The 22093-nt window shown below is 35.0% G+C and overlaps 1 protein-coding gene across 2 annotated transcripts in view; it reads left to right on the top strand.

The window, feature by feature from the left end:
* Positions 1-22093, top strand: part of Lpcat2 (lysophosphatidylcholine acyltransferase 2) — a 70788-nt gene that overhangs the window by 4396 nt on the left and 44299 nt on the right. The window contains exons 2-8 of one of the 2 annotated variants that reach the window (XM_063247085.1): positions 3555-3694; positions 7361-7578; positions 9159-9271; positions 11296-11356; positions 12170-12228; positions 13364-13398; positions 17917-17971. In XM_063247085.1, coding sequence (XP_063103155.1) covers positions 3555-3694; positions 7361-7578; positions 9159-9271; positions 11296-11356; positions 12170-12228; positions 13364-13398; positions 17917-17971 — 681 coding nt within the window. Of the gene's footprint in view, positions 1-3554; positions 3695-7360; positions 7579-9158; positions 9272-11295; positions 11357-12169; positions 12229-13363; positions 13399-17916; positions 17972-22093 lie in introns of those variants that run through there. The other variant, XM_063247086.1, reaches the window with a different exon arrangement.

Genomic DNA, 22093 nt, shown 5'->3' with positions numbered 1-22093 from the left:
GACTGAAACATAACCCAACATAAACCTCACCTCCTTTAAGTTGAGTGTTGTGTGTTTTGTTTCAGTCATGAAAGAATGACTAATTCCTCATGATCATAGATAAAAGAACACTTAAAAAATATGAGCAGATCATACCCAGAAATAGATATATATCATATATTGATAATGTAGCATATCCAATTTTGGTTTACCCGGAAATATGCAAGTTAGATTTTACATACAAAAATTTCAATTTTATTGTGATTCACCATGTCAGCCAAAAATATGTTAAAGAATGTATGATTATTTCACTAGGAGCAGACACTTACTGATGATTAAAAAAAATTCTCAGTAAAATAGGAATAAAGAAAATTCTCTCAATTTGAAAGAGGGCATCTGTGAAATAACTACAATTAATATAATGGTGAAATATTAAACCTATTTCCCCAAAGGCTGAGAACAAGATAAATACCTTGTTCTCCACTTCTATTTAACATTACGTTAGGAGTGCTAGCTGGTACAGTGAGATAAGAAAAGGAGAAAAAAGATATAGAGAAGAAAAGATATACTTGTCTTTATTCAAGATGACGTGATTGTATATGAAGGACTTCCTGAGAAATCTGCGAAACAGCTGACTACTAGAACTCATTAGGGAGAGCCAGGGACATAGCTCTGCAGAGCAGCTGGTGCACCTGGCAAGCACCAGGTCCTGAGTTTGATTCCTGATACCGAAAACAAACAAACAAACAATCCAAAGACTAGTAAGTGAAGTATCTAGATCATAGGATGTAAGATCAAAACTTAAAATAAATTTTATATATGTCTATTTCCTCTTGACAAACTATTGCAAAATGAAATTAAGTAGATAATCCCATGTGTAATAGCAATAAGTAATATTAAATACTTAGGATTGTTAGTCAAAAACGTAAGACTGCTATAGTGCAAACAACAGAATATTATTGTAAGAAACTAATGAAGATTTAAATAAATGGAGAGCTATACTATGTTTATGAATCAGAGGAATCAATATTATTAAAATGATATACCCGAGTTCATCTGTAGCTTCCTTCAAATGTCAACAAAAATCGTAACTCTGTGTGTGTGTGTGTAAGTTGACAAATTAGTTCTCAAGTTCATACAGAAATGCAAAGGGTCTAGAATAATGTCCATCAAAATGTTGAAGATGAGAAAATACTATCTGATTTCAACACTTATTTCAAAACTGTAGTAGTTAAAGACAGTGAGGTGTTGACAGAAGGAAAAAATAATAGATGAATGAACAGATCAGTGGTAATTGTATAGAGACATATTTTTGAAAATGACTATAAAGATAGATACATTTCCATGTAAATCATATCTTAGTGGAGTAAGTTGCTTTTTTTATATTTGGTATTGTGGATTGAACCCAGGGCCTTGTACGGAGCCAACCCCAAATCCTTTTTAAATTTTGTGACAGGATCTTACTGAATTTCCCAAACTGGGCTTAAACTTGCTATTCTCCAGCCTCAGCCTCCCAGAATTCTGGGATTATAGAGATTTTTTTTTAAACTACCCTATTAGTCACCCCTGTTGCTGAGACACAATACCTGGCACACATCATTTAAAGGAGGAGAGGTTTGTTTGATGCCAACTTTCCAGCAAATTCAATCCAGAGTTGGCATACTCCAAGACAGAAACAGCATGGTGGATGGGCATGGCAGAAGAAATTTGCTCATTCCATGGCCGCTGGAAGAGGCCGCATGGAAAGGAACCTAGAATAAGAATATATCCTTCCAGATCATGACCCACATCCAACCAGGCTCCACCTCCTAACAGCACATTCAGCTATGAACTCATCAGTGGACTCATAGTACCACCATGACCCAGTCACCTTCCAGATACATGAGACTGGGGGCACATTTTAGATCTGAACTGTAACAACTACTAATACTAATTATTGACCAGGATGTACAGCAATTGTAGTCCTCATACATTACTAGTGATCACCTTCCAGACACATGAGACTGGGGGAATGTTTTAGATCTGAACTGTAACAACTACTAATACTAATTATTGATCAGGATGTACAGCAATTGTAGTCCTCATACATTACCAGTGATACTTTAAAATGATACGATTGCTTTGGGGAACTAGTACTTTCTTATAAGTTAAATAACATTTAAGACTTAGCAGTTCCATTTCTAGTAGTTATTTGAAAGAAATAAAAACATTTATCTACAAAAAAGCTGGTGTAAGAATGTCCATAGTTACTTTATTCACAATTGCCCACAATTAGAAATAACCAGAATATTTAACAAGAGAATCAATAAATTATACAGTTATGCAGTGGAATAATATTCTGTGAGCCAAAAATGTGAATTACAAATACATGAAACAAAATAATTGAACTAAAAATACTAAGTGGAAGGAGCTGGGCATATAAAAATATATCATGTATGATTACATTTGTGAGAAGAATAGAAAAGAATAAGCTATAGAGATAGAAATCCATCACAAGTTGCCTTAGAGCGTAGGCATTGACTACAAGAGGCACAGAGGACTTTCTGGAGTGGTATTTTCTGGGTCTTGATCACAGTGGCAGTTACACGAGTATATTGATCAAGCCTCATAGAGTTGCACACTTAAGATCTGTGCATTTCCTTGTATGTAACTTTTACCTCAAATGTACATATGCTTGCAAATAATTTGGCAAGACTGACCATATAACTAAAATATTTTTGGCATTTTGTTTTGGTAAAATATTCAATGAATCTCACATTCATGTAAGGGCCAGAGAGACAGAATGATCATACTGAGTAGTATAATTGGGAAAAAGCCAGTATGTTATCCATAAGGACACCTTATTTCATTTCAAAGACTGATAAAGAGCAAATACATTATAACCAAACCAGGTTCCAATCTTGGTTCTGCCTATATGACCTTATTAAGCAATTTATCCTTCACTGCCACTTCTGTTGTGTAAAATAATGTAAGGTTGCAACAACTAAGTCAATTACTTAATGCCAAATGCTTAAGAGTGTCCAGGATACAGGAAGTATTAATACGTTACTTGCTGTTATTGTATACTTTTCGTTATTATTTATTGTTATTTTTCTTCCACCATTGCCTTATTATTACCAGTAACAAAAAACTGTCAGGCATATAAAGCCACGTGTTTTCACACTGCACAGCCTTCATTCTCCTTACAGTTTTCAAAAACCAGTTTATCCCTCTTACTGTACTGGTAACTGCTGCACGTGTTGGATCATTGGGCTACACTTTTCCATGAAGCTTTTGCCGGCTACTAAGTCAAACACGCTTTCTCTAGCATCTTTTATTCAGTTTCAGTGGTATACAGATCAGATTGTCTTACGGATTTCTTCCCCATTTCTTTTGCAAATGGGAGGCTTTGTGAGGTCAGGTATCATACTGTATTTTTCTTTGTGTTTGTGTCCTGGTCTGGTACAGGGTAGTATTCAGTTCATTCTTGAGTAAATGCATAAATATCATAAAGTCTCTTGTTACATGTTCGTGTTTGATAGAGGTATTTTAAAATAATGTCTGTTTATCTACCTTTAATCAATTTTGACTTTCAGATTTTTCTTCTTGGAATTATCTTGCTTCCACTTCGTGTTTTATTGGTTGGATTAATTTTATTATTGGCATGGCCTTTTGCTGCCGTTTCAACGGCATGCTGTCCTGAAAAGCTGACCCACCCTGTAACTGATTGGAGAAGGTGAGAAATAATTATGTCCAAATATTAAGTAAATAAAGATTTAAAAGTAATTTTATCATCAGTTTTAGCTACTGGCTGCCTACTCAATTTTAATAATTTATTTGTATTTTCCTATAAAACTGACCTTAATTTATATAGAATTGATTGCACAAGTACATTCTGATAATCTACTATAGTTGTAATTTTTTAATTTTGAAAGATTGCATGTTCTGTATTACTGCCAAAAAAAGAATACCCCCTCATTCTGGAAGATACCTTTTTAGTGTATCTGAAATCATTGCTGTGACAAAATGCTTTCTTTTCCATTTTCTCTTTGTCTTCCTAAATTAGCAACATGGTTTCTGCGGTCATATAATTAAGTGAATAAATTATCTTTTTATTAATTGCTGTAGTGCTTACTATTAATGCCAATTTAATTATTTATCAATATAGCCTAGCTTTTTTTCAGTGTTAGCACTGAAGCAGTACCCAATTAGGATAACATACAGGCTGATTGTGAATGAGCAAAGCTACCAGCAGAAGTCATCCCTCTTGGGCAGAACCAAACTGTGCCATCAGTATGCCCTGAAACTGGGGCCTGTTAATCTGGGCATTGTGGATTATAAATATAGTCCAAATCCATAGATTTGCTTTAAGGCACTGATGAACTCCCTGAAACTGTGCACAGGGTTTTTTATTTACACAAATTTATGTTTCGTTCATCCAAATCTCAAATGCGAATATGTCCTTCAATTTTTTTTTGAGAAATACCATTCTAGAAGCTTAAAGGAAATGAGCAGTTTATTTTTCAGTTCGTATTCTAGTGAATACATGTCACTGTTAGACACAAAGCTGGCTTGAAATGGAAATGAATCCAGTACTGGCAATGTCCCAGAGAAACCTCAGTCCTTGCAAATCGTATTTCTTTGTGTTACAACTCAAAGTTGTGCAGTATAAAGACAATACTTTAAGGGCTGTTTTTCATGATTTACCAGTTTCTTTCAGATTATCTCTGGTTTCTGTTGTGAGTAATTTATGAAAACCGAGGATGCTAGGAGGAATAACCTATCAATATAGAAAATAAGTTATTTAAATTTTACTCTTTTCAATTAAACCAGTATCTCTGTCTCCTGTCAAATAGGTAATGAAGTTACGTGACTCCAGACTTTTAGACTTTAAAAAAATATTTAAGTAGAAATTCTTACTATATCTGAATATGGGATATTTTGAAGTGTAGTTGCAACTCAGTGAGGAGGTGTTTTTTTCCATTTATAAAGATAGTTCTCATCTCTGAACTAAAGGGGAAGAAAGGGAGATACTATCATTTTCCTGTACCCTCAGAAAATGCGCTTTGGTTTTCTGTGTCTCACTTCTCCTTGCTGTGAAATAAAAGTTGCAGAAACTTCCTCAGAGACCAGTTGCTAATAGCTCCTCCCTCTGCAATTACTAGAATGCTGAGATAATGAAATAAGAAGTGTAATTTTTAAAGCTCTCATTAGATAGCTCATGGGTGATATACAGTTAACCTACCATTTCTCTGAGTTCTGCATCTTCAAATTTGGTCACCTGTGGATCAGTATTTCAAAAAAAAAAAAAAAAATATATATATATATATATATATATATATATATATATATATATATATATCTGGCATGCACAGAGTTGTGAGTTTGACTTCCTTCCGCTACCAAAAAAAAAAAAAAATGTAATGAACATTGCATTAGTCAACTTTCTCATTGCTGGGACAAAATTACTAGACATCTGCAATTTAAAGGAAGAGAGGGTTATTTTTGGTCATGGTTGCGGTGGGTTTAGTCCATGATTTGCTTACACCAAGGCAGAAATCACCTGGTAGAAGGGCATGAGAGTGGGAAGCTGCTTGACCCGTGGCAGTTGGGAAACAGAGGAGAGAGGAGCCTGGGACAAGAATATGTCCGTCCCCCCTCCCCCCCATTACAGCACATTCAGCTTCTGAACTGAATATGTGGCTTCATCATGATCTACTCATTTTCTGAAAGCCCCACTTTGAACATGAGACTTTTGGACTAAAGCATAATAAACATGTAGACTTTTTCTTGTTGTTATTCCCTAAACAGTACACTATAACACCTTTTACATAGCATCTACATTATATTAGCTATTATTTGAGTAACCTTTAACTGATTTAAAGTCTCTAGGAAGATGTGCATAGGTTATAGGCAAAAACTACATTTCGTCTGTAAAGAACTTAAACAACACAGGATTTTATCTTCCAGAATTCCTAGGACTAGTTTTCCAGAGATATCAAGGGATGAATATATATATATATATATTACTTTGAGAAGCCATATAATTATTCATATACTAAAATATCCGTCTGATTTTGCACTTTTAGGAGTGCTATGGCTTGTGTCTAGATGTGCCTCCCTCCACAACATCACGTGGTCACAGGGCTTTTTCGGAGGTGGCTGAATCTAGAATGTGTGATTGTTTGGTGGTGCAATGCTGGGATTAAGGATGGAGATTGCTAGATCAGTTCACTGATTGGGTGGGCATTGCCTTAATCCTGGTAGACGGGATGCAGTGTCAGGAACAGAAAGAGGCTTGTCTCCTTGCTTGCTTGTTGCTTTTATTGTCTTCTGCTTCTGCGAACAGTTGCCCCTCTGCCATGTACCACCCTGCCTTTGAGCCAGCCAGTTATGGACAGAAACCTCCTCAAGCTGTGAGCTAAATAAAAACCTTTTCTCCTTTAATTTTGGGTGTTAGTTATTTTGTCTCAGCAAGGAGAAAAAAATAACTAAGACAAGGAATATTTGTTTCCCTATTTGACCAAGGTTATCAGATCAGAGAGTGGATTTTACTTTTCTTGCCTGCCCAGCACAGTTCTTGACACAGTTTGGATGCAATACTTAATCTTAAATGGTAGGGCGTTTAAAAATCTTTTTAAAAACTAAATTTCTAGGGGGCTGGGGATTTAGCTCAGCGGCATAAGCGCCTGCCTTGCAAGCAGGCAGTCGTGAGTTTGATCCCTGGTACCAATAAAAAGGAAAAAGACAAAAAAAAAAAAAAAAAAACAACTAAATTTCTAGATTTCTGGAATTGTTCAGTACTTCTCTGTCCTATGGAAGGGAATTGGCAAATTTACTTATGAAGATTCTTGATGGCATTTAATAACTATAGTAACCTAGATAACTTGTCTCTAAAAATGATCCTTAAAGTAATTCTATGTGAAAATTCTAAAGTGTTTGAAGAAGTAGGGACTTATCATTATACAAATGTAGATTTCTAAGATGCCTACTTTTAAGGGTGTTGCAGATTTGAATGTCATGAGATATGTGTTGAAGATTATTTACTGTGATCACTTTGTGATCACAGAAAAAAGAAGCCACATATTCTTGGGCAAAATTTCTTCTTTGTGGCTCAACTTTTTCAGCTGCAAAATAAGGATAATAATAATAAATAATGTACCTGTCATAAGATTAGGGTAAGGATCAGAGCGTTAAATGTATGTAAAGCATTAAAATAGTGCCTTGCACCTAACAGAAAGAGCTCTGTGTGTTAGCTGTGATTCTCCTTAGCTCATATTTTAACATGAAATTCTCTGAGATGCTTTGGTTTTCTCATTGAAGTTTAGAAGTAATAAGAAATTAAGCCCTGCTGCTACCTTCAATTAGTAACTGTATGTCTTTTCTATACTTATTTTCAAAGGAAAATTACTCAGCCAGCTTTGACGTTTCTGGGTCGTGCCTTGTTCTTTTCAATGGGATTTTTAGTTACTGTAAAAGGAAAGATTGCAAGTCCTGTGGAAGCACCAATTTTTGTGGTTGCCCCTCATTCAACATTCTTTGATGGGATCGCCTGTGTTGTTGCTGGGTTACCTTCTCTGTTATCTCGAAATGAAAATGCACAGGTCCCTCTGATTGGCAGTAAGTACTTGTAAAGTAACAGATACATATTTGAATATTCATGCTTTAAATTAATCATATATAGTTTTTTTGTAAACTTTTAAAAATCTTTAAAACCAAATATTTCAAAATTTTAAACAGGGTACTGCATGGAAAGAATGAATTTATGAAAAAAGATTAGATTTTCCTTCTCTGTAGCGTCATCGTACTTTTTAAAACTTATCCTTACCACTATACTGTCTTACCTTTCTTTTCCTATATACGGCAGGAAGACCAGTTTTCAAATACTAAACATGTTTGATTCTTTTTTCTCTTTTAATTTTTTTTTTCATCAGTACCGGGGATCGAACTCACGACCGCCTGCTTCCAAGGCAGTTGCTTATGCCGCTGAGCTAAATCCCCAGCCCATCTTTTATTTTCTCTTTTGGAAAGAGAGTTTAACCAAAGAATCTATGAAAAGCGCAGATTACATGCTGTTTTGTGAATTGCTGTTGTGGGTGTTTGGCTGATAAATATACTAAATCTTTTTTCCAACTCTGTTTTCTTCATTATGGCTCTCTAAATCTCTACGAGGGACCTATGTGTGACTCTTTGAAAATTATGATGTGGAACACTAAGTGCTTCCTGCCATAAAAAATAATGAAGCAAGTGAAGTGTTTTTCCCTCCAGATGCTTTAGTTTCTTCCTCAGGGACTTGTCTCTAAGTAACTGTTCCCGGGTTGCCCAAGGGGTATTGCAAACAAAGAGGGATGAGAGAGAGGGTGAGAAGGCTGCTGAATGCTGCCTCGCGTTGCCTCTGTGCACTGCAGAAATGCTAGCCATTCTTGCAGCTTTGTTACTCAGCATGGACACATTTTTTTCTTTACTATAACTACTATGCATTTTTTTTTTTCGTACCAGGGATCCAACCCACGACCTTGTGCTTGCCAGGCAGGCGTTTACACTGCTGAGCTAAATCCCAACTACTATGCATTCCATAATGTGATTTTTCCAGAAATATTGTGTAGCAACAGATCTTTGGTAAACTGAATTTTGTTTTGTATAGGCTATGTTATGTAGAAGATTGCTATGCTGAAATTTTTTAGTAAGGCGAATGGTAATTGCCTCTTGCTTATGTGTATTATGAATTCACAGAATCATTTTTCAGGATATTCTTAAAATTTAAGGCAATCTTGTAATGTTTAATGTAAATTGGGGAAGAAGACATTACAGAGAAATTTGGTATTTGCTTCTTTTCATATTTTTACCGTCTACTTTTATTAAATTAGTGAAATATTTTTTGGGAATAAATGTCCACCTCTCCTTTTGAAATTAGAAGCTAGCTGGAGATTTAGCTCAGTGGCATAAGCACCTGCCTTGCAAGCAGGCGGTCGTGAGTTTGATCCCCGGTACCGATAAAAATGAAAAAGACAAAAAAAAAAAAAAAAAAAGAAAGAAATTAGAAGCTAATTGCTAGTAAACTTTGAGTGTTTGTTAATCTTTATTTTGCTATTATTTTCGTTTTCTATAAAATTTGTTTTAGGGTTTAGTCAGTATTATTGCCACAGTGGCTTTAGCCAAAAAGTGACTTGCGATTTTTTCTTTTTTTATTTGTTTTAAAGGACTGTTACGAGCTGTGCAGCCCGTGTTGGTGTCCCGTATAGATCCAGATTCTCGAAAAAATACCATAAACGAAATAGTAAAGCGAGCAACATCAGGAGGGGAATGGCCCCAGGTAAAACACAGGAGATGGTTATTTAAATATATTGAGAATTTATTGTGCATTCGCAGACTTATTTAGATACACAGAAAAAATATCTGTGATCAGTTGTAGTAGGTATCTTTAGTGTAATGGTTGCAGAGTAATTGGACTAGTGAGTGTTAAGAAATCCTCTTCCCTATAAGATACTGTTCTCCATGGATTTAAATATATCGTTATTTTTTTCCTTAGCACACTTTTTGAACCAATTTGTACATTGTTGTGTAAAAGTGATCCTCTGATTTTACTTACCATTAGGCAACATGAATGTATCATAGACTTTATTATATGAGATATGAAACTCAGCTAATCACAGCAGAATGTTGGATTTACTGAAAAAGTAAGATCTTGAATCTTAAGAATATTTAGATTTCACTTCTCAGTTCCACAGACATTATGAAAATCACCTGTAAAACTTTTATCAGACTTTTCCATTATACCACCTCTTTCCTGGAATGCCTTTTATATAAACGAGGACACTGTTTATTACATAGCAAATCAGGGGTGGTTCTAAAAAGTATCCCTCTGTGTTTGCTCAGATGAAAATGGGTCACCTCTAGCAGTCCTGCAGTAATCTGGCCACCCCGGTTACTTGGACATTTTAAAGTACCAAAAAGCATATGAACAACCAGGAAGTTTTAGAAACTAACATGTAAGGAATGATTTAAAAATTGATTGAGAAAGACCATTTGGACTGAGGATTTGTAGCTCCAAAAATAGTGTCTGTAAAACTAATATGGAGGAGATAATAAGCAAGTAGATTTCAACTCATTTTGCTCATTTTAAGAACATTCTATTCACAGGCAGAATGCTAAAAGAAAAGAAAAGATTTTCTGTAATATTCAGGGGTGGGTGGAGGGCTATTTTACAAAGAATTCAAATATTAAAGCTCTAAGGTGATTTCTAATGCCTTTTCCAGCACTGAAGGTTTACGATTCACTTTAGACACATTCATTGTTAACATAGCTGTACAATATCTGCAGAATAGAACATCTGTTATTCTACCTTATTGTCATAGGAAACCACTTTTTAATTGGAGGGTGAAATTACACCTATTCATAATGTTTATTTTACAAACAACATCAATTATAGTGATTTAGCCCAATAAAGTTTTCCTCCCTAATTACTGTAAAATACACATTGCTGACTGCTATGAGTGCTGAGTGCAGGGACTTTATTTTTATTTTCTGCACTTAGCATTTTACTCACGACCACATTTTAAAGGCTTTAAAAACCAGCTGCTATCTTATTTGTGGAGAAACTAACCATATTATCTGTCTTTCATATGAAAAACATAAAGAAGTACAGTTATAGCTTGGTCCTCAACTGCTCTGAAACTTCTTAAATTTGGCACTCAGTGCATTTTGACATGAAAATTTTGTGCCGGGACTGGGGTAATTTGTTTGGTATTCCACTCACAAAGGGGAACTTGTCAGTGTGACTCTCTGTCATTTGCGTCACTTAACAGTCAAAATAAGTTGTTTGGTATTTACTGTGATTGGTATTTGTTGCACATCGTGGAACCAATTAATGAATACCAAGGTGCCACTGTATTTTAAAAGCCAAAGCATTTCCTCAAAAAAAAAAAAAAAAAAAAAAGATACTAAGTTGTATTCCACATGTCAGCTAATTCAACTAAGCATAAAACACATGGCAAGCGTTTTCTTTGTTGTTGGTACAATGTCCCTCACCTGTGAGTAGTGGAAGCAAATAATCATTTAAAAGAAAAACTGAAACAAATTCAGAGGTTACTTGGTAAGGAATATATAGTAATATAGTATAGTATAGTAATGTAATATATCTAAAGTATACTTTTACATTTCCTTTAAAAGAAAACAATACAGTAATATTATGTAGCTTTCAATAAAATGAAGTATTAGTCTTTTATTTCATCTTTGTTTTTTAAGCATTGGCAGCTGTTTGGGAAGCCATAAGAAAGCGAATAAAGAGGTAATCTATTAATTGGACTGAGATATTAAATCTATTCCTTTTTTCCCAAGATACTAGTTTTCCCAGAAGGTACTTGTACTAATCGTTCCTGTTTGATTACTTTTAAACCAGGTGAGATAAATTAAATTATGTATTGTAACAAAGTAGTATGGAAGATTTCTCAAATGATTGAATAGCAATACACAAAATAACTCTGGTTTTCTCTGAGCATTTCTCTTTTTTCTAATGAAAGTTTTTAATACTGTGATTCAACAGAACTTACTCTTTTTCTGCCTTTTTGGGTATTATAACCCCTTCTTCCTTAGAGTGTCCCCTTTCTGTGTGTATGTGCATGTGTGCGTGTGTGTGTGTGTGTGTGTGTGTGTGTATAGAAACCATATTTTTCTTGTTCTCCAAGAGACTCACAGACCCCTGGGTTCCTGTATTACGAAGTAGAAAACTGTTTCGTTATGATTTATAGTATCTTGAGGTGTCTTCCAAGGTTGATTCTTCTTTAGCAGTCTGTAATATAGCTTTCATGGCAACTTTGTAACAATTTAAAATGTTTTTGTTTGGTGCCAAAGTTATGAATCACTTCCAGGTAGCTGTGGGAGCTTTTGCTTCAAGCTTTTGGCTTCATCCAGATATTCTTTTTTTTTTGTCATTTTATCACTTTTTAAAAAATCTTGTTGAAAGTAGATGTTTATAAAATGACAGTAAGTATTAAAGATTCAAATGGCTTAGATATGGCCTTTAATATTTTCCTGAAATATTGTCAATTTAAAAATTCCTCATTTTGGAAAACATAACATTTAGTGAGTAGTTTCTTAGGATAAACCCTTAAACATAGTATAAAGTGTGTTTATATTATGCATAATTATTTTTTCTTCCTGTAAAGATTTTATGAAGATAAAAACCATGTCATAAATTTCAATGTGGTTATAGGAGCCTTCATTCCGGGAGTTCCAGTACAGCCAATCCTTCTCAGATACCCAAACAAGCTGGTAAGCACAGCATTTTATCATGGAGAGAATTCTCAGTATCCTGAACAGCACACATTCTCTAGAATCCCTTGAATAAGGGTATGAATAAATAAATGGTAGGAGAAGTACAACAGATAGACTCTGCTTGCCATATCCAGGTTTTAAATTTTTGAATGATAGAGACGTATTTGTTGATAGCAATGTTAAATACTATTTTGCTACTTTTAAGCTTCAGGATGCTATTTCTCAGCCTTTATTATACTATGACAGTAAGTTTAAGTCTAGACTTATGGTCTTCTTAAACGATAAAAAAATTTTAAGTTAAGTTAAATCGTTAGTTAAATTTATAACTTTTCCTAACTCATTATTTGTGGAGAAGGACTGAAATAACAGGATAAATTTGGGAAAGGGTTGATCTTTTGTTACTGGCTCAGTACTTCCTCTCTTTTGTTACCCATTGGTAAAGATGTTAAGTAAGAAAATATCTGCAAGAGCAAACATCATATATAAAGTATTTTGGCTCACAAAATGCTCTCTTTTGCACAAACTGGCCACATTGTCCTCTGGATAGTGATTGTCTCAAAAAGATTTTTTGGGGAGTTTTTCGTTCTGAGAGGAATTTGTTTACTAGAGAATCTATATTAAAAGGCAGGATATATTTGTTAATCATCTAGGTTACTTAAAAGTAAGAATTCTTGATCAATTCAACTTTCTGTTCATTGGATGCTTTCTCAATCTTGGACATTTTTTGGTTAAAAAATTATTATCTATCAAACTTTTACTCATTGTACCTCTGCTAAGTAACCTTTTTTTTGAGAACTGATTTTTTTTTTTTTTTTTTTGTAAACAAGCTGATTTTCCAGTAATGTTCATACTGGTAGAAAAATAGTTGAGTTTGTTGAATTTGTACTGTGTTTTTAAGAAATTCATAACAAGTTCCATTAAAAGATAATAGCATTGGAAGGTGAACCTTTTCTGTGTAAATACATAATCCTAGAATTTACAAATAATTTATCATTCTTTAATAATTATTTTAACTTCCAATATATTGTTTTTAATTTCTAAAAAGGTATACATGAATCCCAATATTAAGATAAGATCATTGTGTTATTTATATTTATCCTCTGGACCAATGGCTTAACTTTTTTTGTTGTAGGACACTGTGACCTGGACATGGCAAGGCTACACATTGTGAGTCACTTGTGTCTATTATTAGTTTATATTAATTTTATTTTGATGAAAAGATCATTTATCCTTCCTTTAAAATGAAAACTTTATTTTTAAAAGTAAAGTTTCTGATTAGAATCTTATATTTGGTTACTAGTATTTTTATAGAGCATATCACTGTATGACTGTTAACCCCTGTGGTTTCCTGGGTAGAGGATTCTAGTTTAGAATTCATGTTCAAATGGGTCTCTGTGTTTTATCTACTGTTTGCAAGGAGCATTTCAGCGACCTGTTTGGTTCTGACTTGGATTTAATTTTATGCTTTCATTTCCATTGCAGATCTATTATCATCTAGTGTATGTATATGTATGTGTTTATATTTTATATGAAATGATAAAAATACAGTTAATTAAAAATTTTTGTTGTTTTTAATTTATTACAGTAAAAAACACTGTCTTGGTTACTTTTCTCTCATTGCTAAGACAAAATACCTGATTCTTAGAATGAAGGAAGGAAAGATTTATTTAGCTTACAGTTCGTGAAGGTTTCAGTTCATACTCAGCTGGCTCCAGGGCAGGTTGGCTTAGCAGAGAGGCAGCCGTTCAAGGTGACCACAGCAACAAGAGCAAAAGGAAAAAAGGGAGGGGCAAATCTCTTTCCCTCCCTTATATTGTATGACGACTAACTGTTCCTGAGCAGGTGCAGCATTCACATCACCAATCCCAGAACTAGACAATGAACCAATCACAAACATTAGATTCAGCTGCCTGGGAAGAGCCAGCCTCCCGCCCTTGTGACTGCATGAGGACTTGGAGGGACCTCCAGACGCAAACCATAACAGACACATTGCCATTAACCTTCCTCTAAATATGCTTTGAACATATGTATGTTCTTGCCACTTTGCAAAGCTGTTCTGCAAGTCCTCTTTTGTGTCTTTATGAGGTAGAATAAATGTGAATGCTACTGCCACATGCTAACAGAAAGCCAGGCTTATAGAAACATTACAGGGAGTCCTCATCGCCTTTTTCACTAAATTAGACACATTACAATTTCTGTCTCTTCCCTAAGAGTCAAAATAACCAGGAAAAGAAAATGTTTTGAATCAATTCAGGACATTAAGATAACCACAACAGTGCAGCTGAAAATACTCCAGAAAAAGGACACTCAGAATTGCTTCAGAAAGTGGCAGGAATGATTGAATAAAACACAGTTGAGGCGAGGGGTAGTATTTTGAGGGGGATTGATGGTAATGTGTCTTTTACTCTGATGACTTTTTAAAAATTAAACATTCTCTATATGTTTTAGTTTTACCTTGTACTACATTGATGTGTGCGGTTCAGATTGATTTTGTTATATGGCTGAAATAGTTCTGATGTGTCTGGAAGGAGCTGAGAAAATAGCCAACCAAGATTTCAGTTCTGCTCTTAGATTTTAAAACCACAGAAATCAGCAGTTTCTATTAGCAATTAAGAGAGGAGAGGAAGGTTTCGCTATTAGACAACCAGGTAGAAAATAGCCCTTCAAAAAGAATAGAGAGGAGGTTTCGCTATTAGACAACCAGGTAGAAAATAGCCCTTCAAAAAGAATAGAGAGGAGGTTTCGCTATTAGACAACCAGGTAGAAAATAGCCCTTCAAAAAGAATAGAGCGTGTAGAAGCAGACTTTATTTTATAATCTTTTGTTATTTCTCAGTAGAGAAGTCTGAGTTTGTTTAAATTTTGGTGAAACCATATGAAACACCTGGATTTGAGGAGTTTCCCAAAGGCTCAAATACCATTTTGGATAGATAAATGACAATACATTGGAAACATTTAAAAGAAAATCATTATTTTGCTTTCAAGCATACCGTGGGCTTCTTTGGATACCTGAAAATCAGAAGAAAAAGCACAATTTCCCCATTGTTTGTGTGTTGCAAATTGCTTTGACATTATTTAGATCAAAATAGATAAACAGAATGAATATTAGCACATGTGATACATTTGTGTTCCTGTTATGCTTCAGTTCTTGGTAATTCACATTAAGGAAATACCAAAAATAAAAGAGCATACATTGTAAAAGATGTGTGGAACAGTATTTTTTTACCTCTTTAAGAAATCAGTTTATTTATTAAAGTGGCACGTATCTTTCATGCCACTACTGATTTTGAGTGTACTTGAGAGTTAGGAGAAACAACTAGTATGAGAATTTTTTAGAAACAAAAGTGACTAAAAACTAAGTGGGTGTATATATATATATATATATATATATATTTTTTTTTTTTTTTTTTTTTGTCTTTTTCCTTTTTATCGGTACCGGGGATCGAACTCATGACTGCCTGCTTACAAGGCAGGCGCTTGTGCCGCTGAGCTAAACCTCCAGCCCCTGGTGTATATTTCTGTTTCCTGGAGTGCATCATCCTTTGGTCTTTACAGGTTAAGGACCCTTTCGAAAGAGTGACTGTGAGTTCACTGTGACTTTGTTGTTGTTTGTTTGTTTGCTTTGGTTGCGTAGCAGTTCAGGCAGCTGAATGAAAGGTGGCTTTTGGAAGGAGGATTAGGGCAGAAAATAGCGTGGTGTATTTAAGTACCTCAGTGGCATAAGTGCCTGCCTTGCAAGCAGGCAGTCGTGAGTTTGATCCCTGGTACAGATGATAAAGAAAGAAAGGAAGAAAATTCAGGAAAAAAGATATTTTAAGAGTCAAAGATTTCTTAGGGTTTAATCAACAACCAGAAGTTTCTTCAGCAGGCACGGCTTTGTTTTGTCCAGATGCTACGTGGCACTCAGGCCAGATCTCACCTCCAGCCCTGTCTTGTGCTCTGCTTAATGTTATTGATAACACAGCGCCTGTTATTTCTAGCAGCACCTTTTCCATTCTCCCTGTCGTCTTTTCTCCAGCTGCTCTTTAGATGCAGATTCTAAGAAAGAGATTTTAAATGAGTCTGCGTTTTAAGGGAGAGGCAAATCAGGGAATAAGGTTTGCAAGAGTGGCTGTGCAAAAGCTGTTTCCCATCAGTCTAGGAAGTGTTAAAGCTATCTTTAATGACATCTTACATATGTTTTTTTTTTTTTTACAGCATTCAGAATTATCAAAACTAAATATGTGTCTGTTCAAAGAAGTAAATACCAAAGTTCAATTTAAAACATTCAAAGACATTGTACTTGATGATGGGTAATATGGGTTGGGCTTGATTGAAGTTTCCAGACAGTAACGGACTTTTTACCTCCTCAGACAGAGCTTGAAAATCTGTAACTGAAGTCAGGTGCAACGATTACACAAATGTAATTCCAGCTACTTGGGAGCCTGAGGCAGGTGGATGGTGAATTAGAGGTTTCCCAGACAACATAATAAAACCCTGGCTCAAAAAGATGATAATACATTATGAAAATGGTAAATTTATTTAGTTCATTTATTTTGTTTTTCTTGTGACAGAGCCTTGCTGTATAGCTCAGGCTGCCTTCAACTCACTGTGTAGTCCAGACTGGCCTGAACTCAACTCTCAGTGATCCTCCTGCCTCAGCCTCCTAACTGCCTACTGGGATTACAGGCATATGCCACCCTTTCTGGCTAGAGGTGGTAGTAACTTCCTAAATTCCTTTTTTAAGCTGAAATCCTTGTTTAAACTCCCAGTGTCCCTAAGTCCCTTAAGGTAATTTTTGCAGATAAATAAAGTTATCTTAATAACAAGAAAAAGGCTGCTTACTTGTTTTCTTTACCATATAATTTAATCCCCTCTGACTGATTTCTGAGTCAAATGTCTAAATGAGTATAAATTAAAACTCCCACAGAAATCTTTTGCAGGGAGTCTACATACTTACTGGAAAACTGCAATGGAACATCAGCTTCAAAAATTATCTTTGAGGGGTTTGGTTAACTACTGTAAAGAAAGCCTCTGTCTAGCCTTTTAGTGAAATCTGAAACTTCCAATTTCCCTATCACTAAAACATTTTTTAATATCTGGGACAATTTTGATAAAGTCTCTGCATTTAAGGAAAGGCCCACTGATTTTTCTTTAAGTACTGGAAGACTTTAGAAACATAGTGTTCCACTCGGGCAAGTTTTGTAAACACATTTCTGTACCTTAGAGTGTGGCTTTAGGTAAGTTCTCTAGAGATCTAGGCATGTGCATTTGTGGTCAAGGAAACTGTAAATTCTGGGTTCAGAATTAGGATTTCCTAAAACTATTAGGCTATTTAGCTGTGACTCAGAATTCACAAATGCATATTTGATTATTTAATGTGTATGTGTGTATTAGGGATCAAACTTGTGAACTCGCACTTGCCAAGCAGATGTTTGTGCTGCTGAACTAAATCCCTGGCCCGTTATTTAACTTTTGAAAGGTAGGAATGGTTGTTTAGGCCCAAGAAGCGTTATATCCTGCAGCTGCAGGATTTATAAATATGTGTGAATAAAGTGTGATGTGAGGTACCTGTGTGTAAAGAAGTTTATGGGTGATAGTAGATGAGCCATGTATTACTATATAAAAGTAGACCTCTCTTGGGGGTGTAGCAGTTGAATTTGTGTTGCCATTTGAGGGTAAACCTCTTTTTTTTTTTTCCTTTCAGCATCCAGCTGTGTGTGCTTACTTTCTGCCAGCCCTTTACAAAAGTGGAGGTTGAGGTAAGTCAATTTGAAAAGTAGCCTCAGAACTTGAGATTTGGCTTTTCCTTTAATTTTGAATTTTAAGTCTAAAGAGGCCAGATATAATGTTCTACCATCTTTAAAATTAGCCATAATCTTTTATAGATTTTGTATCTGAATCTATGCTATCAGATTCTGTCTTTGGAGTCCTGTCAGGAAATGCCTCTAACATGTATCCACCCTGGATGACCAGATTTGTATCCCTTGTTCCCACTTTTTACTATTTTTAATGCTAATCTTTTCTTAGTTGAATGAAACACCTTCACACCCTACCAAAAAGAGCTGATGGTAGTTGGTAGAGCCAAATCCTTAAAAAGTAGCTTCTTTGAAGGCTGAGAGGTGCTACTTAGGGCTAGGGCAGATTCCATAAAGGTCCTCTATGGAATCCTTCTGCACATGGGAACCCTGTGGAAATCATATGTGGGACGTGGCTCATATCATGTATCACTGGGCAGTCTTTTAGTTTGAGGTGGAATAGCAGGCTCTGAGGGTTAGTTTCAGATAACAAGTGACAGCCTCGGGTAGCTACTGAAGAAGAGGTTACAATATTGTATCCTAAGACTCTTGCCTGGATGTTATAATTGCATATGTGGATTATCTAATGAAAAACTTGTATTTGCCTGTGTGATACAGAATTCTGAATGGAGGCCTGTGCTCTATGTGATTGAGGGGTATGGAAATTCATGCATTAGAATACTATTTTGCTTTGATGAATAGCTTGGGGATTTGGTCATTCAGAAGTTTTCAGCCATACCAAGTGATACAGGAGAGCAAATTATATTTCAGAATGAAATTAATGAAGATTTTCTTGATACCTGTCTGTTGTCTGGTTACCTTGAAAATACCTATTTGTTAGTTTATTTCACTTGTGCCCCTTGTGATATACATTATTTCTTCAAAATAAATGTTTTGAATACTAATAAGTTCAGGAAGTACCAGGGTAAATAAATTCTACTAACTTTTTTTTCCTCGGTTCTTCTTAATGCCTCTAAAATGCTTGATTTAGAACCTTTTCCCCTCTACTCTGAATATCTCTGAAACTAGTACTCCATCAATTACGTTTTAGGAAATCCTAAATCATGTTATTCCTAAGTACTCTGAGCACTGTTCTCACTTCTTTAATAGTTGCTCAAGTAGTCTAACCCTATTTTCTTTTCCTCAAAAGAAAAAAACAAAGCAACTTACATTTTAAATACATTCTGTCATCCCTGCAAATTTGAAAGGTAAGTGCGCGCGCACACACACACACACACACACGAACACATGCATCCCTCTAGCCTTTCATCTGTATTGCTTCTCCAGCTGAAAGATCTAGCAACAGATGTGGAAATGCACACAGCGCTGTACTTTTTTGTTTAACACATGTGCCTGTGGTCAAACTGCATTACAACAGAGATATGTAAATTCCTCATTTTTGTCCTGACTGCTATTACCACATTTCCTTTCCCTGGCTTTCTTTCTTTTTAAAATTACAATATTTGTATTCTCCAGCTGGTTCTGAGACCTGTTTGAATAATATGTCCTGGCAAAGAAAAGAATGTATCCTTTGTTCTGTAGCTTCACAAACAAAACAGCTTTCATCTGGTTGAAAATAGTCAAATCAGTAGGGATTTGATGCATTAGAGCTGTGCAGGGCAAGAGGGTGGAAATTTATGGAGTTCAAATTTAGTATTATTTTTTATTTTAAAAATTAAGTTTATTGGTACATTTTTGGTATACATGGTGGTTCCATTCATCATAGAAAATTGTATCTATACTTGATATAATTTGATGCCTCCTTTCCCACCCCCAACGGCTCCCGTCTATAAAAGCTTTGTTTCAATTTTTTCCTTCTTTTCGCTTTTTTTCATTTTCTCTTCCTTTCTTCCACCTCCCCCTCCCTAGTTCCTCTTCCCATTTGAACATTTTCTTCCTATTTCACAATATGTATAATACACTTTGGTCCTTATTTACACTTTCAGTTTCTCACACCAGAGAAACAATGTAGTGTTGACACGTGTGTCTGATTTATTTCACTTAAGACAATCTTAAGGTGTATTCATTTACCTGGAAATGTCTCGAGCTTATTTTTCTTTGTGGCAAAGTAGTATTCCATTTTATCCATTCATCAGTTGATGGGCATGTGGACTGTTTCCAAGATTTAGCTATTACAAACTGTGCTGCTATAAACATGGGTGGATATGTTTCACTGTGGTCTGATACTTTTAATTTTTTCAAGAAGATACCAAGAGGGGGAATAGCTGGGTCAAATGGAACTTCTAGTCCTAGTTTTTTGAACAACCTTCACACTGCTTTCCAGTCTACACTCCCACCAACAGTGGGAAAGAATTCCTTTTTCCCCTCAGTCCCACCAACCTTTATTATTGGTTGATTTCTTGATAATAGCCATTTTTTCTGAGGTGAGATGGAATCTCAGCATGGCTTTAATTTGCATTTTTCAAATGATCAATGATGTTGAACATTTTTTCACATATTTAGTTATGGTTTCTACTTCTTCATCTGAGAAGTATATTTATTTCAGATGCTCATTTTTGGATTGAGTCTTTAAATCTGGAGCAGGGTTCTGAATTTCCTGAGTTCCCTATATATTCCAGATAGTACTCTCTTGTCTGAGAAATAGCTGACATTTTTTTTCTCATACTGTGGACTATTTTTTCACTCTGTTGGTGGTTTCTCTTGCTGTGTAAAAGCTTTTTAATTAAATGAGATGCCAGCTATTGATTCTTTGTGATAGTTCCTGCATGATTGGGGTTTTGTTTATAAAGTCTGTGTGCCTACACCAGTGTCTCCAAGAGTTATGCTCTCTCCCACCAGATTTAGTGTTTCTCTTTTAATATTCAAATCTTTGATCCATTCTGATTTTAGTTTAGTGCACAGTGAAAGACACGTTTCTAGTTTTAATCTTTGGAATGTGAAAAGCAAGTTTTTTCTTTAAGGAGGCATTCTTTCAATGAAGGTTTTGGTATCTTTGTTAAAGCTAAGCTGGCTAAGTATGTCTGGAGTTGTTTTCGCATCTTCTGTTGGTGTTACTGTTTGTTTTGTTTTTGGCAGTACCATGCTGTTTTTAATCAAAGTAGCTTTTCAGTATAATTTCAAGTCAGGAATTGTGATGCTCCTTGCCATGTCTTTGTTGCCTGGAATTGCCTTGGTTATTCTAGGTCTCTTCTAGTTCCAAATGAATTTTAGGATTGTTTCCTCTATTTCTGTGAGATATGCTGTTGGACTTTCCATCAGGGTTGCATTAAATCTGTATAACAATTTTGAAATATGGCATTTGCACAATATAGGTTCCTCCTGCCCAGGAGCAACAGATATCTTTCCATTTTCTGATACCCTCTTTAATATCCTTTTTCAGAGTACTGTCATTTTCAATGTAAAGATCTTTTACTTCCTTCATTAGATTGGTTCCTAGGTATTTCATTTTTTGGGGAGTGCTATTGTGAAAGACATTGTTTCCCCAATTTTTCACATAGTGAGTTCATTATTCATGTACAGGAAGGCTATTGAGTTTTGATTTTGTATCCAGCTACACTACTGAATTTGGTTATTATTTGAGGCTTTTATAGGTAAATGGAGGCAACTTGAGACTATCCTAAGTGAAATAAATCAGACTCACATCGATAAATATTGTATTGTCTCTCTACTATAAAAATTATAATAAATATTGAAAGTAATAAGATCCAAAATGTATACTAGATATTGTAATAATGAAAGGGAAAGAAAGTGCTCTGAAGGATATAACTGTATATATGTTTAAGTGTGCAAGATAGATAACAATACTACTAAGTTTTTGTTAGTTCATCAAACAGAATGGCTTGTACTGTCATTATTTGTCCACTTTTTATGCTTCGATTTTGTGACTTGAGCAACTACTTCTAAGATAACAATATATAATTTATCAAAAAATGTAATTTATCAACTAGTGATTTCTTACTGTTTTTGTTGAAATTTTGTATTATTTCTACCCTTTTTTCTGTTTTGCTTTTTTTCTCCAAATTAAAAACATAAATCTAGAAGTGGAATTTTTGGGTCTTCTATATAGAGCATCATGTCATCCACAAATAATCAAATTTACTTTTTTTTTTGCATTATTTTAGATTT

This window comes from Cavia porcellus, unplaced genomic scaffold (genome assembly GCF_034190915.1).
Source record: "Cavia porcellus strain 051 isolate PalLab524CR breed Dunkin Hartley unplaced genomic scaffold, mCavPor4.1 scaffold_4, whole genome shotgun sequence".
Taxonomy (NCBI): domain Eukaryota; kingdom Metazoa; phylum Chordata; class Mammalia; order Rodentia; family Caviidae; genus Cavia; species Cavia porcellus.
This window is presented reverse-complemented; position numbering and strand designations above follow the sequence as displayed.